At 39.7% G+C, this 14,851-nt stretch overlaps 1 protein-coding gene across 1 annotated transcript; it reads left to right on the forward strand.

The window, feature by feature from the left end:
• Positions 1–1,259: 1,259 nt before the first annotated feature.
• On the forward strand, positions 1,260–14,455 carry SRA1 (steroid receptor RNA activator 1). Its single transcript, XM_075274784.1, has 5 exons — positions 1,260–1,428; positions 3,913–4,035; positions 7,930–8,153; positions 13,103–13,211; positions 13,483–14,455. Exons 1-5 carry the CDS (start codon positions 1,404–1,406, stop codon positions 13,680–13,682), a joined length of 681 nt encoding a protein of 226 aa, XP_075130885.1. The 5' UTR covers positions 1,260–1,403; the 3' UTR covers positions 13,683–14,455.
• The last annotated feature ends 396 nt before the right edge of the window (positions 14,456–14,851 follow it).

Below are 14,851 nucleotides of genomic sequence, written 5' to 3' on the forward strand. Positions count from 1 at the left end.
CCCTGGCAGAACATCTATCCCTGTTTATTTCACAGTTGCATCTGAACTGAAACTGACACCCACTATTCTTATAGAGTGGAGGTCACCTGATTTAGCCAGCCAATGACTATAAGTTTTTTTTCAATGCCTATGTTTTCCTGCTTCCTGTCCAACCTCCCCTGCATAGCTATTGGTGTAAAAAATGCGCCAGGGAAGGTGGGAGGGGAATCAAATTTTTACTGCGTTTACCGCATGGTATTTGACCGAGTACGAGTATTTCAAATACTGTAGTATTCAATCAAATACCTACTCGTTCATCTCTAATTACTAATATAATAAATATGAGCCACAGATGCTCAGGCTATGAGTACATACAAAAGGGGAACACTGGGGGAGCGCTGTGTTATTTAATAATAGAGGAAGGTTAGATCTATCTACACTGAATCCAAAATTCTCCCCAGCATGGACGCCCCTTTCGTACTGGGCTAAATCTTCCATACTGTACATACCTGTTGTAGTCCTCTCCTCAGCATGGACATCTGCATCTGTTGACATCCTCTGAGCAGCTCCTGCAGTGTCAGGTCTATTTATATTCTTGTCATCATTGTGATGTCATCATGTTCTGGTGATGTCATAATGATCTTGGAATTCCAATGCATAAGGTCAACCTTATTTGCATATGTCACTGACAAGAATATGTGTTTTAAACCCTGAAAACCTGTTTAATAATACTTGGCCGCGGTCTTGTGTATTATTATCTTATTACATATGTCTTATATATAGTAAGTATTGTGCAAGTAGCAAAAATACATGAAAAGGGAGGAATTAAACAGAACAGATGAAAATTGTGTTTTAAACTATGAACAGACACATATATATACACATGCAGATGCACGCACATACAAAGTCTCATATGTGCATACTGTATACATATATGAACATGCATAAAGTCGCATACATATATGGTATGTGTGATCTGGCTACAATGTTAGCTCACACTGCCGGGCGATTCATTTACACACCTCCATAAATCAATCAAGCAATGGCCAAATCGTCCCCCTCTGTTACTAAAATGCACAAAGGTGGCAAAACTTATCATGTCCAAAGTAAAAATGGGAATGCTGACCCTAGCACTGAGGTGCTGTCTATCAGTGATGGTCTGCATGGTAACATATTACTCATGCCTGGTCAGAGTACTGCGTCATTCTGGTGCAATCTTATTAGTCAGTGTTGGCATGTGCCGTGTCATCTGCCCTGTACACAGCCTCCTATCTGCACCAGCACAAGCTGTTCTGTCCTGATGAGGTGACCAAATAAAGCTTTGAAGAGACAAAATGTGAAAGAAAAAAAAAAAAAAAGCAGCCACGAAGCAGTAGTGACAGTGTGGGATTTCCTGTCGGGCAGAGCAGGAGAGGGAGGGAGCGATGGCTGAGCTGTATGTGAAGCCGGGTAAGCTGCTGGGGATGTCAGAGCCGCGGGGAGCCTGCTATGGGACATGGGTGACAGGGGGGCGCTGTTCTGGTCCTGGGGAGGGTCTGACATGACTACTAGCAGGTAGGGGGCTCATCTGAGTGCTCTCCGGAAGGGTCAGCCTATCTATTATTCAGGGGTCTGTGTATCACCTGTCTGCCAGCTTCCCCTGGACTGTGCTCCTATGGCGGTGTCTATGGCAGCTCTGCCAAGTGTGCAAGTCTTCTGGGCATGACCAGTATGTGATATAAAGCTACCAGTGCCACTTGTACAGCGCTGCGGAATATGTTGGCGCTATAATAATAATATGTATTATTATTCTATGCATGAAAATGGATACATTGAGGAGTGTAGTCCATAAACTAATGTAAATTGTAGCTGCTAGACTAGGGAATTCCCTTATATCACCTATACATGATACATGTTCATACTCTAACACAGTTACTAACCGGTAATGACAATATGTGTTTCTTATAAACATTTTTATGATTCAGTATATATATATATTATATTATATATATATATATATATATATATATATATATATTTACTAAGAGAATAAGAAAAGCAGCACATTATACACGACAATCGGGAATTAAAGGGATAATGTGAAAAGCAGTCTATAGAGAATGAGGACAGAAGACGACGTAAAAATGGGGTAGGCAGTAGATATGAGGACAACTCAGGCTGTACCTAGAGACTCTATCCAGTATGGCAGCAGTTATCAATCCAGCTGTCCCAACCCACCAAGGGAAGCAGGACTGGAGAGTTGAGGGGAAAAAAGCTACTAACTCTAAGAATGGATTCAGAATTAAATTATTATATTATACAATTTTTGATATATAATTAGATGTTTAGCTTGTTCCATATTTATGTACATAGGAATTCAATCACTAGATTTTCAGTGACTTTAAGCTTTATTGCTTCTGACGCCAGTTATTTATAGAAGAGTTGGAGTCGGTGCCTTGACATCCTAGCCCTGTAATAAATTTGGTAAATGTTCAGAGTATCAGCCAGTCTGAATGTATTTGTCAGTAATATTATGATCTGCTATTGTCAGATATTCCATTTGCATGATGTCATGGAGAGCAGTGACCCACTGTCCCCTTGTTGGTGGGTTGGCAGTCCTTTCACGGAAGGGAAATGAATATATTCCAAAGTAGGAACTAGCAATGTATTAAAACGTCACCTTTATTATAACTTAATTAAAATAGTCTTTAATGGTTAACAAATGTGTTTAACAGACCACTACAAAAAGAAATATGGCCAGTGCACTACAAAGACGAATCTGGCCAATGCCACTACTTATACTTTAGGTAAATCTAGAGGACAGACACCTAAGGGAGGAAGGGGACTGATGTTTATTATTGTCCCTATCAACAAAACCCTATCTCCCTATATTTCGCACACAAAATTATGCTCAGACTACTAAAGGGTTGGCAGTCCTCCATTGCCTAGGGATAAGGTCAGATGGCCATGATGAAGTCGGCCTTTTTTGAAGGCTGATCTACAGGAATTTCCATTAAGAAGAGTAAGGTTCATTTTGAACGAGAAACCATTGAATTTTCACAAAGATGTGATTAACATTTTTAACCTCTTAGTGAGCCTTCACACAGAGTTTACGCTCTGCTCATTCTGAACATAAAAACTCGTTCTGAGTGAGTGGCGTAAAAAACAGATCCCATTGACTTGAATGGGTACTGGCATACGCACGCTCCCCATTGAAATCAATGGGAGGCTTTTTTTACCTATTGCTTTCAATGTGATACGCGTGTATCACATTGAAAGCAATAGGTAAAAAAAGCCTCCCATTGATTTCAATGGGGAGCGCGCTTATGCCGGAACCCATAGAAATCAATGGGATCTGTTTTAACGCCGCTCACTCTGAACGAGTTTACGTTCCGAATGAGCGGAGCGTAAACTCCGTGTGAAGGCTCCCTTAGTGACATGTGATATTCATATTGTCAAAGTCCCCAGGTTTACCATCTATATACTATGTATCAGAGGCAGAGTGTAGCATGATGATACCACAGACGCAATATAAAAGTATTGCAAAGTACAGGGCTGTGGAGTCTGTAGGCCAAACCTCCAACTCTTACTCCTCTATTTTTACACAGCCAAACTCTGACTCCTTCATAAATCACTCAGCTGCCATGGTCAGTCAAAAACCATAAAGCTCCTATAATTCAGTTATTTAATTCCCATAAAAGTAAATCTGTAACAATCTATATATCTAATTAATTAATTAGTACAATAAAATAATTGTTTCATATTGTTAGAAAGAAACATTTTATTTTGAAGCTAGACTGCGGACACCTTTTCTGACTCCGATTCTACCCAAAATAGGTCCTGACTCCGATTCCGACAGAATTTATTATATTGTGATGTGTGTTGAGCTTAATTCAATAAAAGCAGAGTCCGGGTATTTGTCTGAGTTACCTTATTGTCTATTTATTTTAAAAGGCAACCAAGAAAGGGGCTGGAATGACCCTCCTCAGTTCTCCTATGGCTTGCAGACTTCAGGAGGTGGTAAACGGACACCTCTGAACAAGAGGGTTCCTGCTCCTTTACAAGGCTGTCCTGCAGGTAGGAAACAAAGTGCAGCCTGATGGGTTTTTTTCTCCAACTTAGGAATCTTCATCCTGGAGCAAAGCTTTGTCAATACAGACGGAGTCATTATTTATCCAGTGTAAGGCATGGGACAGTGAGGGAGGCAGCCATTTTATTTCAGTCTGGTGCCTGTAAATGATGCTGTTCTTAAACTGAACTTTGGAGTGCTGCAGATCAGTGCCATGTGCTAAAAGAATGATAAATGGGATATAATCAGGTGTCACCTCTCTGCTGTTCCTGAAGTCCGATGCTGTTTCTGAACATTTTGGGATCTTGTTTTCCTCTTAAAGTCTATCATGAGTTCTGCTCCTTCCATTTCTGCCTTGACTCACTTTAAGGTTATGGGAGACCCTAGATGCCTAACTCTTGTGATATATGAGGGGCCCCAGTGTTTGGACTCCAGAAATCAAATATCTAACACAATTCATAAGAATATCTGATAAATGTTCATCATAGTTCACAGGTGTTTTTTTGGTCAGGATTTTGAGGCCATATCCGAATGCTCCCATTGAAATCTTTTTTTCTTGAAGTTCTTTTTTCCAAGAGCCGTTTGTTCCAGCTCCTGGAAAAAAAAAAAAAAAGCGACATGCTCATTCTTTCAGGCGGATTCACCTCGCGACATCAAACTGAAGACCCTCCCTCCCGTCTAGGCCATTCATTTGGGCCTAATCCGGAGCGGAGTATGCAACTGGATGTCGGTGCACTGCACCAGCATCCAGTCTCAGCTACCCGTATTTTGGTTTGGAACCTGAGATGGCCTCCGCCTCAGATTCCAGACCAAAAAAACCCTGTGTGAACTTACCCTAAAACCCCATTTGTTATGCTTTAGTTCTGCTTTAGTGTACTCTCAATTACTACATTGATGTACTACTAAGATATAAAACAAGGTGGCCAAACTATCTGCGGTCTAGTGATACGTGATCCTATGGACGCATTATCCCACTTATCTGGGTAATATTTTTAAGTAAGTGCTGAATGTTGCAAAAACATAAAAAAGTCACCGATACCCCTGCTGCATCTGTTCTGCGGGTTCCCTGCCAGACTCTGCTTTTTAGCTTTCTTGCCTGGAAATGCTACTTACTCAGGACCCTGGGCAATGTCTGAAAAGGGATCAGTGAAGTATGTGACTTTTTTTAAAAATGTTTTTATAGCATCATGTAGCAGTTAACCCATTAAGGACACAGCCAAGCAAGATGAAGTCTGCAGGAACTTTTCCCTGCTCCACATTCAACTTGAGCGTAGCCGGGCTGAATTTTGGGGAGCTGGTGGTGGTATAGCCGGCTACCAATTCCATCCACTTACAGTCTGACTGCACTAAGGTTGAATGTTTAATGGGAGAAAGGTCCTGCAGACTTCACTTAGTAGGACAACACTTTTTAGCCTTAATTCCCATTTGTCATACCCGATATCATTTTATGTGAGAACAACTTTATTGTATGTTTAGTTTTTCATGACGCAATACGCTCTGTGTTGGTAAAAAGTGTTGGTTATTTGCGTTTTTTTTTTTTTTTTTAAATGCTAAATGTATGGCAAATATTAAAACTTAGGAATATTCAGAATGTCATTTATCCTGCTTTTTAGACAGATAGTCATACCGCCCAATTCACATCATGCAAACACGACTTTTTTGTTTTTTGATGTAAATGCAGCAACAACAGTTATCCGACATTCCTTATTATAATTGTTAGGGTTCCTGGGGATCTTTTGATTTTCCAACAGTTCTATTTTAATGTTTCTAGAATGGAATAGAAGAATGGATTGAAAGAATGCAAGTGTGAAAGCGCACTTAGCTTATGTTGGCTTTCATTTTTAACTCTTTCAGGACACAGCTTATGTTGGTCATGTAGCGCTCATTAACTTTATTGTTTTTCACTTTTTTTCCATTTCAAAAACAGGAACTTTTATTATTCTGTAGTTAACAGTCATTTTAGGGCTTTTTTTGTGTTGATTTGTTAGATTGCACCAATTTGGGGTAAACATTCTATGTTTTGGTTAACCTTTACTAATGTTTTTGAGGGTACTGCTTCATAGCAAGCAGAGATCTAGAAAACCATAAGGAACTGATACAGAAAATACACTCACCGGCCACTTTATTAGGTACACCTGTCCAACTGCTCGTTAACACTTAATTTCTAATCAGCCAATCACATGGCGGCAATTCAGTGCATTTAGGCATGTAGACATGGTCAAGACAATCTCCTGCAGTTCAAACCGAGCATCAGTATGGGGAAGAAAGGTGATTTGAGTGCCTTTGAACGTGGCATGGTTGTTGGTGCCAGAAGGGCTGGTCTGAGTATTTCAGAAACTGCTGATCTACTGGGATTTTCACACACAACCATCTCTAGGGTTTACAGAGAATGGTCCGAAAAAGAAAAAACATCCAGTGAGCGGCAGTTCTGTGGGCGGAAATGCGTTGTTGATGCCAGAGGTCAGAGGAGACTGGCCAGACTGGTTCGAGCTGATAGAAAGGCAACAGTGACTCAAATAGCCACCCGTTACAACCAAGGTAGCCAGAAGAGCATCTCTGAACGCACAGTACGTCGAACTTTGAGGCAGATGGGCTACAGCAGCAGAAGACCACACCAGGTGCCACTCCTTTCAGCTAAGAACAGGAAACTGAGGCTACAATTTGCACAAGCTCATCGAAATTGGACAATTGAAGATTGGAAAAACGTTACCTGGTCTGATGAGTCTCGATTTCTGCTGCGACATTCGGATGGTAGGGTCAGAATTTGGCGTCAACAACATGAAAGCATGGATCCATCCTGCCTTGTATCAATGGTTCAGGCTGGTGGTGGTGGTGTCATGGTGTGGGGAATATTTTCTTGGCACTCTTTGGGCCCCTTGGTACCAATTGAGCATCGTTGCAACGCCAAAGCCTACCTGAGTATTGTTGCTGACCATGTCCATCCCTTTATGACCACAATGTAACCAACATCTGATGGCTACTTTCAGCAGGATAATGCAATGCCATGTCATAAAGCTGGAATCATCTCAGACTGGTTTCTTGAACATGACAATGAGTTCACTGTACTCCAATGGCCTCCACAGTCACCAGATCTCAATCCAATAGAGCATCTTTGGGATGTGGTGGAACGGGAGATTCGCATCATGGATGTGCAGCCGACAAATCTGCGGCAACTGTGTGATGCCATCATGTCAATATGGACCAAAATCTCTGAGGAATGCTTCCAGCACCTTGTTGAATCTATGCCACGAAGAATTGAGGCAGTTCTGAAGGCAAAAGGGGGTCCAACCCGTTACTAGCATGGTGTACCTAATAAAGTGGCCGGTGAGTGTATATTGAAAAATTATATAACTTTATAGTATATAAACAATATAACTTGTTTGCTGAAACTGGACAACCCCTTTAAGGGTCATTTACATAGTGGAATCCACCGATGATTTTCATATGGATTTGGTCCTAAAATCAGTAGCACATTCAACCCTAATTCTGCCTCTAACTATAATCTAAGGAGTTTTCTCATCATAGAAGGTGATTCCATATGGCTAGGATATATCAGTTACAATTTTTCCCTGCACAAGAAGGTGGCTAAGAGCTGTGTTAAGTTTTGCTTTTTGTTTTTTATTTATGGTCCTCCGTTTTTTCCCCATTTTCTGAATATCTGTATGGAGACAGATTTTATGTTGTGCCTTGGATGTCATGGTAGTATTACCTTTTCTGGTAGGGTGATAAGTAACCTTGCTTTGTATGCCCTTGTGTTATGCACATTTCGTAATTTCATAGGGTATTCTTTTTATTTATTTAGGGATAACATGTTTTTTGGAACTTATATGAATATGAATTATTGAAACTCATTGTGGATAGAATATGAATTTTATATATGTCTTTACTGTATTGAATTTCAGTTCCTCCTGCACAATCCGTTTCATCTTCCACCCCACCAAAGATGCCGCCTTCACTTCCGATGGGTAATATTGGTCCTCCTCCTTTAGGACAAGTTAGCTCTCCTCTTAGAATAAATAACTCAAAACAGTGTTCTAGTGAAGCAGAAGAAGAGGTGCCCATTGATGTAAAAGACATTTTGACTCCTTTGAATGAAACTCTGGAGGCCTGCAAAGAATCAATTAAGGTAAGTGAACCCCAAATTTTTTTGTACTTTTCCAAATTGTTGTAAATTGCTCATAAAACTATTTTTTTTTTGTAGGGGTATAATATATATATATATATATATATATATATATATATATATATATATATATATATATCCTATTAATATTATAAATGTGAAAGTTTGTGGGTTTGTGAGTTTGTGTGTGTTTGGATGTTCGGATGTTTGTTCCTCAATCACGCAAAACCCGCTCGACCGATTTGGCTGAAATTTTCCACAAACATAGTCACTACACCCGATTGCGCAATAGGCTACTTTTCATCACAATAGCGCACATACGTTTGTGCCAGGAACCCCACAAAACCCAAACTCACACCACCATCTCTGCAATCTCACACACTTTGGACCCTAGCAAGCCACAAAATTCATATTGCCCTCTACAGCAGAGGTCAGCAACCCCACACAATCTCATATACATATACTTTACCACTTTGCCCCTCACCTTAACGATACTCCAGGAGGCGCTCTATAACGCTCCGGAGCAGCCATATTTGCCGACCCCCACCGCTCTGACAATCCGCGACACCGCCCACCCATGTCAATACCCCTAGGCGTTCTAATAAATGCAAAAAAAAGTTTAAAAAAAAAATAAAAACAAATAAAAAGGATTAAAAATTCAAATCACCCCCCTTTCCCTAGAACACATATAAAAGTAGTTAAAAACTGTGAAACACATACATGTTAGGTATCCCCACGTCCGAAATCGTCCGCTCTACAAAGCTATACAAATATTTTTCCTGTTCGGTAAACGCCGTAGCGGGAAAAATTGTCAAAAGTGCCAAACCGCCGTTTTTTCACTGTTTTGATTCTGATAAAAATTTGAATAAAAAGTGATCAAAACAATAACATGTCCCAAAAATGATAGAACTAAAAAGTACACCCGACCCCGCAAAAATAACGCCCTATACATCCCCGTACACGCACGTATAAAAAAGTTACGGCTGTCAGAATATGGCGACTTTTCAAAAAAAAAATTTTTAACACAGTTTTGGATTTTTTAAAGGGGTCAAAATGTAAATAAAACCATATAAATTTGGTATCCCCGGAATCGTAACGAAACACAGAATACAGGGGACAGGTCAATTTGGTTGCACAGTGAACGTCGTAAAACCAAAGCCCGTAAGAAAGTCGCAGAAATGCATTTTTTCTTCAAATCCACCCCATTCTGAATTTTTTCCCTGCTTCCCAGTACAATATATAGAATAAATAATGGCGGCATCATGAAGAAAAATTTGTCCCAGAAAAATTAAGACCTCATATGGCTCTGAGAGCGGAGAAATAAAAAAGTTATGGGGTTTAGAAGGAGGGGAGTCAAAAACGAAAAACCAAAATCAAAAAATGCCATCGGCGGGAAAGGGTTAACTTCAAATACTTCTGTCCCAAAGACACTATGTAAAGTTTCTCACAACACCGTATATATAGCAGCTCTAATACAAAGTAACTGCAACACAAAGGTCTCACGTATTCTCTGAATTACAGCAACAACAAGATACAAAGTTACATTTCATATCCCATCTCTTATACACAGTACGAAAACCTTACCCGCGCCTGTATATACCCACTGCTACAATCACCGCAGACGAAGTCGCGGGTACCAGCTAATATATATATATATATATATATATATATATATATATATATATATATATATATATAAATTTTTTATTATTTTTTTTTCTGTGAGCTTGTGAAAATATAAAGGGGTTATACCAGATTCCTTAATAAGTGTCTGCCACCAGTACTGAGAACAGGGATCCCATATCATGTTTCAGTGAAGGCTGGGCATTAGAGATGAGCGAGTAGTATTTGATCGAATACCTCCCCTGCATAGTTACTGGTGTAATCGGTCGAATACCACACGATAAACGCAGTAAAAATTCGATTCCCCTCCCACCTTCCCTGGCGCTTTTTTACATCAATAACTATGCAGGGGAGGTATTCGATGGAATACTACTCGCTCATCTCTACTGGGCATGCATGCTGCTGCTCCATTAATAAGTGTTGTGGAGTTAGTAGGCTAAACCGCCTTCCTCTGGTCCTCTATGTTATCACATTCCAACCGGCTCCCACTCTGAATTCTTCGTAAATGGCTGATGGCTGTCAAACAGTAGTGACAAAGATACTCATTGAACTTTTATGAAACTAAAATACAGTGTATATGCAACAATCTATGCATATTATAAATTATACTGCATCAATAATTCTAAGATAGAAAGTATAATGGTCATTTTAGGGCCCCTTCACACGGAGTTTACGCTCTGTGTATTCTGTATACGCTCCGCTCATTTTGTTCATTTTACACGTGTAAAAATACACGTGTAAAATGTAGTTAGCCATTGAGTTCAACGGCATGTTCGTATAACGCGCATCTTTTTGCGTGTGCGCAGACGCGCGCAAAAGGACGTGCGTTATATGAAAAAGCCAATGGCTAACTACATTTTACACGTGTATTTTTACACGTGTAAAATGAACAAAATGAGTGGAGCGTATACAGAATACACGGAGCGAAAACTCAGTTTGAAGGGGCCCTTACCTTGAAACTGGTGTCAGTAACTTTTTTTTGACTTGGACTTCACTCAAGAAGATAGCCAAGTGCTCTACTCTACAATCTCTGTCAGTCATATAGACTTCATATGGAGTGGCAGAGGCACCATTCAAATAGGAGACATGCAACCCCCCCTCCTTCTTTAAAAGTAACATGGCTACGGTCCTGTGTAGATAGCAGGAACAATTGCGGAACCCTGCTGCTGCTACTGTAATGTTTCAATAATAAAGTGGTCGGGTGCTCAGTCTTTCTCTTGACTTCGGTTAGTACCATTATGCTAGAGTAACGAGGGAGGATTGCCTCCTACACCTCCAAAGGGGACACTAATTGGGTATAATCCTGTGTGGGGGCACTAATGATGCCTTATACTGTGTGGGGGCACGAATGGGGCTTTATACTGTGTGGGGACACTAATAGGGCCCTATACTGTGTGGGGGCACTAATGGGTCCTTATACTGTGTGGTCGCATGAAAAAAATGGGACCTTTTACTGTGTAGGGGCGGCAATAATGTGGCCATATACTGTGTGGGGGCAATGATGGGGCCTTATACTGTGTGCGGGCACAAATTCTGACATAATGCTGTGTGGAGGCACTATTGAGGCATAATTCCATGTGGACGCACTAAAGTAAAGTAAATAATAGTCAATCAGAGACACACATATACATTGGGGGAGATTTATTAAGCAAAATATGCCAGAATTGTGACATAATATGCACTAAAAAACTGTCTACCATATTGTGTTTCACATTTATCAAGTGTTTTTTTGCACTTTTTAGACACATTTGCAACATGTGCAAAAAAAGGTTACGCCTCTGTATGCCAAAAATGCCAAAAGAACTGATAGGCAATAGAACGTTAGACTACACAGTCTAAAAATATGTCAGATTTATCATACATCATTGGATAGTTTGATAAATCTGAGGCAGTTTAAGACTAGTCTAGTCTTAAGTTTACACTTTCTATCTTTTAGACAGTATTTATTCATAAATCTGCCCCATTGTTTTTTAATGTAATTTTTAAAAATTAGTTTATACTGTCACCCATTGGAAGAAAGCTTAGGAAAAATTACTAAGCTTTTCTAAATTTCTATGAAAGTGACAACTATGCATCTATTCAACTATACATTATGACTAAATGTGCAATATAATATTTAATCTAAGTCTGAGTCATAACTGTGTTTCGACTTCAAATTCACCCAAGCATGGTGGCTCAGTGGTCAGCGGTAGGTAGGAATCCAATCAAGAAAAACTTCTGAAGGCTCAGGCCCCACGTTGCAGAAACTCAGCTTTTTTTGTTGCAGATTTTACTGCGTCTTTTTGAGCCAAAGCCAATAATGGCTACAAAAGGAATGGAAAATAAACTGGCAAGCTCTTATACTTCTCCCTTCAGCTCAATCCACACCTGACTTTGGCTCAAAAAAATGCAATAAAATCTGCAACAAAAAAAAGCTGCATTTCTGCATCGTGGAGCCTCAGCTGAAAGGAGTTTATATGTTCTCTTATACTGGGAATTTACCATATATACTCGAGTATAAGCCGACCCGAATATAAGCCGAGGCCCCTAATTTTACCACAAAAAAAACTGGGAAAACTTATTAACTCGAGTATAAGCCGGGGAGGAAATGCAGCAGCTACTGGAAAATTAAAAAATTAAAATGATCGGAGTTTTTGGGTGCAGTAGATGCTGGGTGCAGGGAAAGGGGAGGGGGTATTTTGGTTGTCTGTCTGCCCCTTCCCTGAGCTTGAGGACTGTTTTTTTTCCCCCCCACTTGGAATTCAGCCTGGCTGAATATAGGGTATCTGCAGTGTATTAACCCCTTCCCGACGGAACAGGAGCACTGCAGATACCCTATATTCAGTAGACCGGGCACTTTCAGAGACAGGGATACCTAATGTGTTTGTGTTTCACAGTCATTTTCTACTTTTATATATATTCTAGGGAAAGGAGGGATTTAGAACTTTTATTTACTTTATTTTTTTATTATATTTTTTTTTTTTTTAAACTATTTTATGGGAGATTCTATACAATACTATTGCGGCTGGTCATAGACACCCCCCCCCCCTCCCAAAAAAAAGAAATAATTTTTTTTTTTTTGTTGTTGTTGCTCGACTCGAGTATAAGCCAGGGGGGGGCGGGGGGCTTTTTCAGCAAAAAAACCGTGCTGAAAAATTCAGCTTATACTCGAGTATATACGGTAGATTGTGAGCCCTATATGGGACAGTGACTGACAATCTCTGTAAAGTGCTGTGGAATATGTTGGTACAATGCAAGTAAGAAAAATAAACAAAATAAAACTGCCTCCGTAGATCCTAAAATGACCTTACCTTTTTAATTAAATTTTCATTTTTGTGGGGTTTTTTTAGACTCAAGTATTTACAGACATTGGACGTAGGTTAACTGTGTTGGAAGAAATGTGGAATAATGAAAAGTTGTCCCTATCTGTACGTAAGCGGATGAGTTTGTTGGTAAAAGGTAAGCACAATTTAGATCAATATTCTTTTTATAGTGTTGTCTGCATGGTAATGGTTTATCTCTAGTACCATTAGATTTCTCACTGGTAAATCCAATTAGTTTTCACCTAATTTGTTTCAATCTGTTCTTTCCAGTATCCTTCCTACACCTATATATGCTGTATGTTACATAAAAATTGTGGTGACTGAGAGGGAAATTTATTTTAGAATGTTTTTTAATAATACTTAAAAGCAAAACATAGGATTCCATTAATGTTTTCATTATATTCTAGAGCTTAAGAGCCAGAACTGGGATAAGGCTGATGAAATTCATAGATCACTTATGGTGGATCATGTCAATGAAGTCAGCCAATGGATGGTGGGCGTGAAACGGATAATCGCTGAAGCTAGAAACCTACCTCAAGAAGCTCCAGCCACAAAAGATGATTCCCTCACAGACAGCACTACAGACACTACTCAGCGGGAGAGTTAGGAGGAGTTTCATTGGTGCTGTTGAACATTGCTATGCAGTGTATATAGTATCAGATTGGTCATCTAACCATTACCAGTTTGGCATTTATAGGATTTCTTTTGTTTCTCTGATCTTCCCGTGGATTCAGGAACAGTAATTATGTCAAATTTCACTTTGGGTAATTAAGGGTTTGACTTGTAATACATGATGGTGTCAAGTGGCTCTAGTGTCTGATTTTATGGAATCTTGTTTTATATATGACACTAAGGTTTGTATCCCTGCCCATGGCTTGTCTATGTATTGACTCCTGGGGATCAGGTTTTTGCAGCATTGACATTGCAAGGTAAAGAGTCTATAGTTGCCAAAAGTGAAAATTTCTGTTACTATATTTGATGTAGTGACATTGTGCTGGCACTTCCGATACAATTACAAAATGACTATTGCACACTTTAACATATTGCCTTTTTGCTGCTGGAGATTGATGAACAAGATTTATTTTCTGAGCGGTCAATAGCAATGAAGAAAAAGAGAAAAATCACCCATGGGTAATGTTTTATATCATCTTCACTTATGAAATGACAATGTGGAAACTCAGAGTCACAGTGTATATACATAAGTGGTTGAGACACTACACAAAACACTGGCCCTGTGCAATAGCACCCCTGTCCGGAGCCCATTTCAGTCATCTTACATACTGTAATGCAAGTTGGAATTTATTTCATATTTCACTTGCTGTATCAGAATGTTTCCTTGGGGTTTGTGGTTATTTTTCAATAAATTTGATTACACTTTTATTTATTTTTTTTCAATTTGTGACTTTCAGTAACGGCATGCATGAAATAATATACCGAAGAAAAACAAAATTAATGTGTCCATATTTGTAACTAGAAAAGGCTCTGTTCCCACGGAGTAACACGCTGCGCATCAGACACGTATACACATGTCAGAGTGTGAGTGCTCAAAACAGATCCCATTCACTTCAATGTGTGCCGGCTCACGCGCTCTACACATTGAAATCAATGGGTTAAAAAGCCTCTGATTTCAATGTGTAGCGCCCATAAGCCGGCACACATTGAAGTGAATGGGATCTGTTTTGAGCGCTCACACCCTGACATGTGTATATGTGTCTGAATGCGCGGCATGTTACTCCGTGGGAACGGAGTCAAACTCCTGAACTAGTGTGATGTGGA

Source organism: Leptodactylus fuscus, chromosome 5, assembly GCF_031893055.1.
Source record: "Leptodactylus fuscus isolate aLepFus1 chromosome 5, aLepFus1.hap2, whole genome shotgun sequence".
NCBI classification, from domain to species: domain Eukaryota; kingdom Metazoa; phylum Chordata; class Amphibia; order Anura; family Leptodactylidae; genus Leptodactylus; species Leptodactylus fuscus.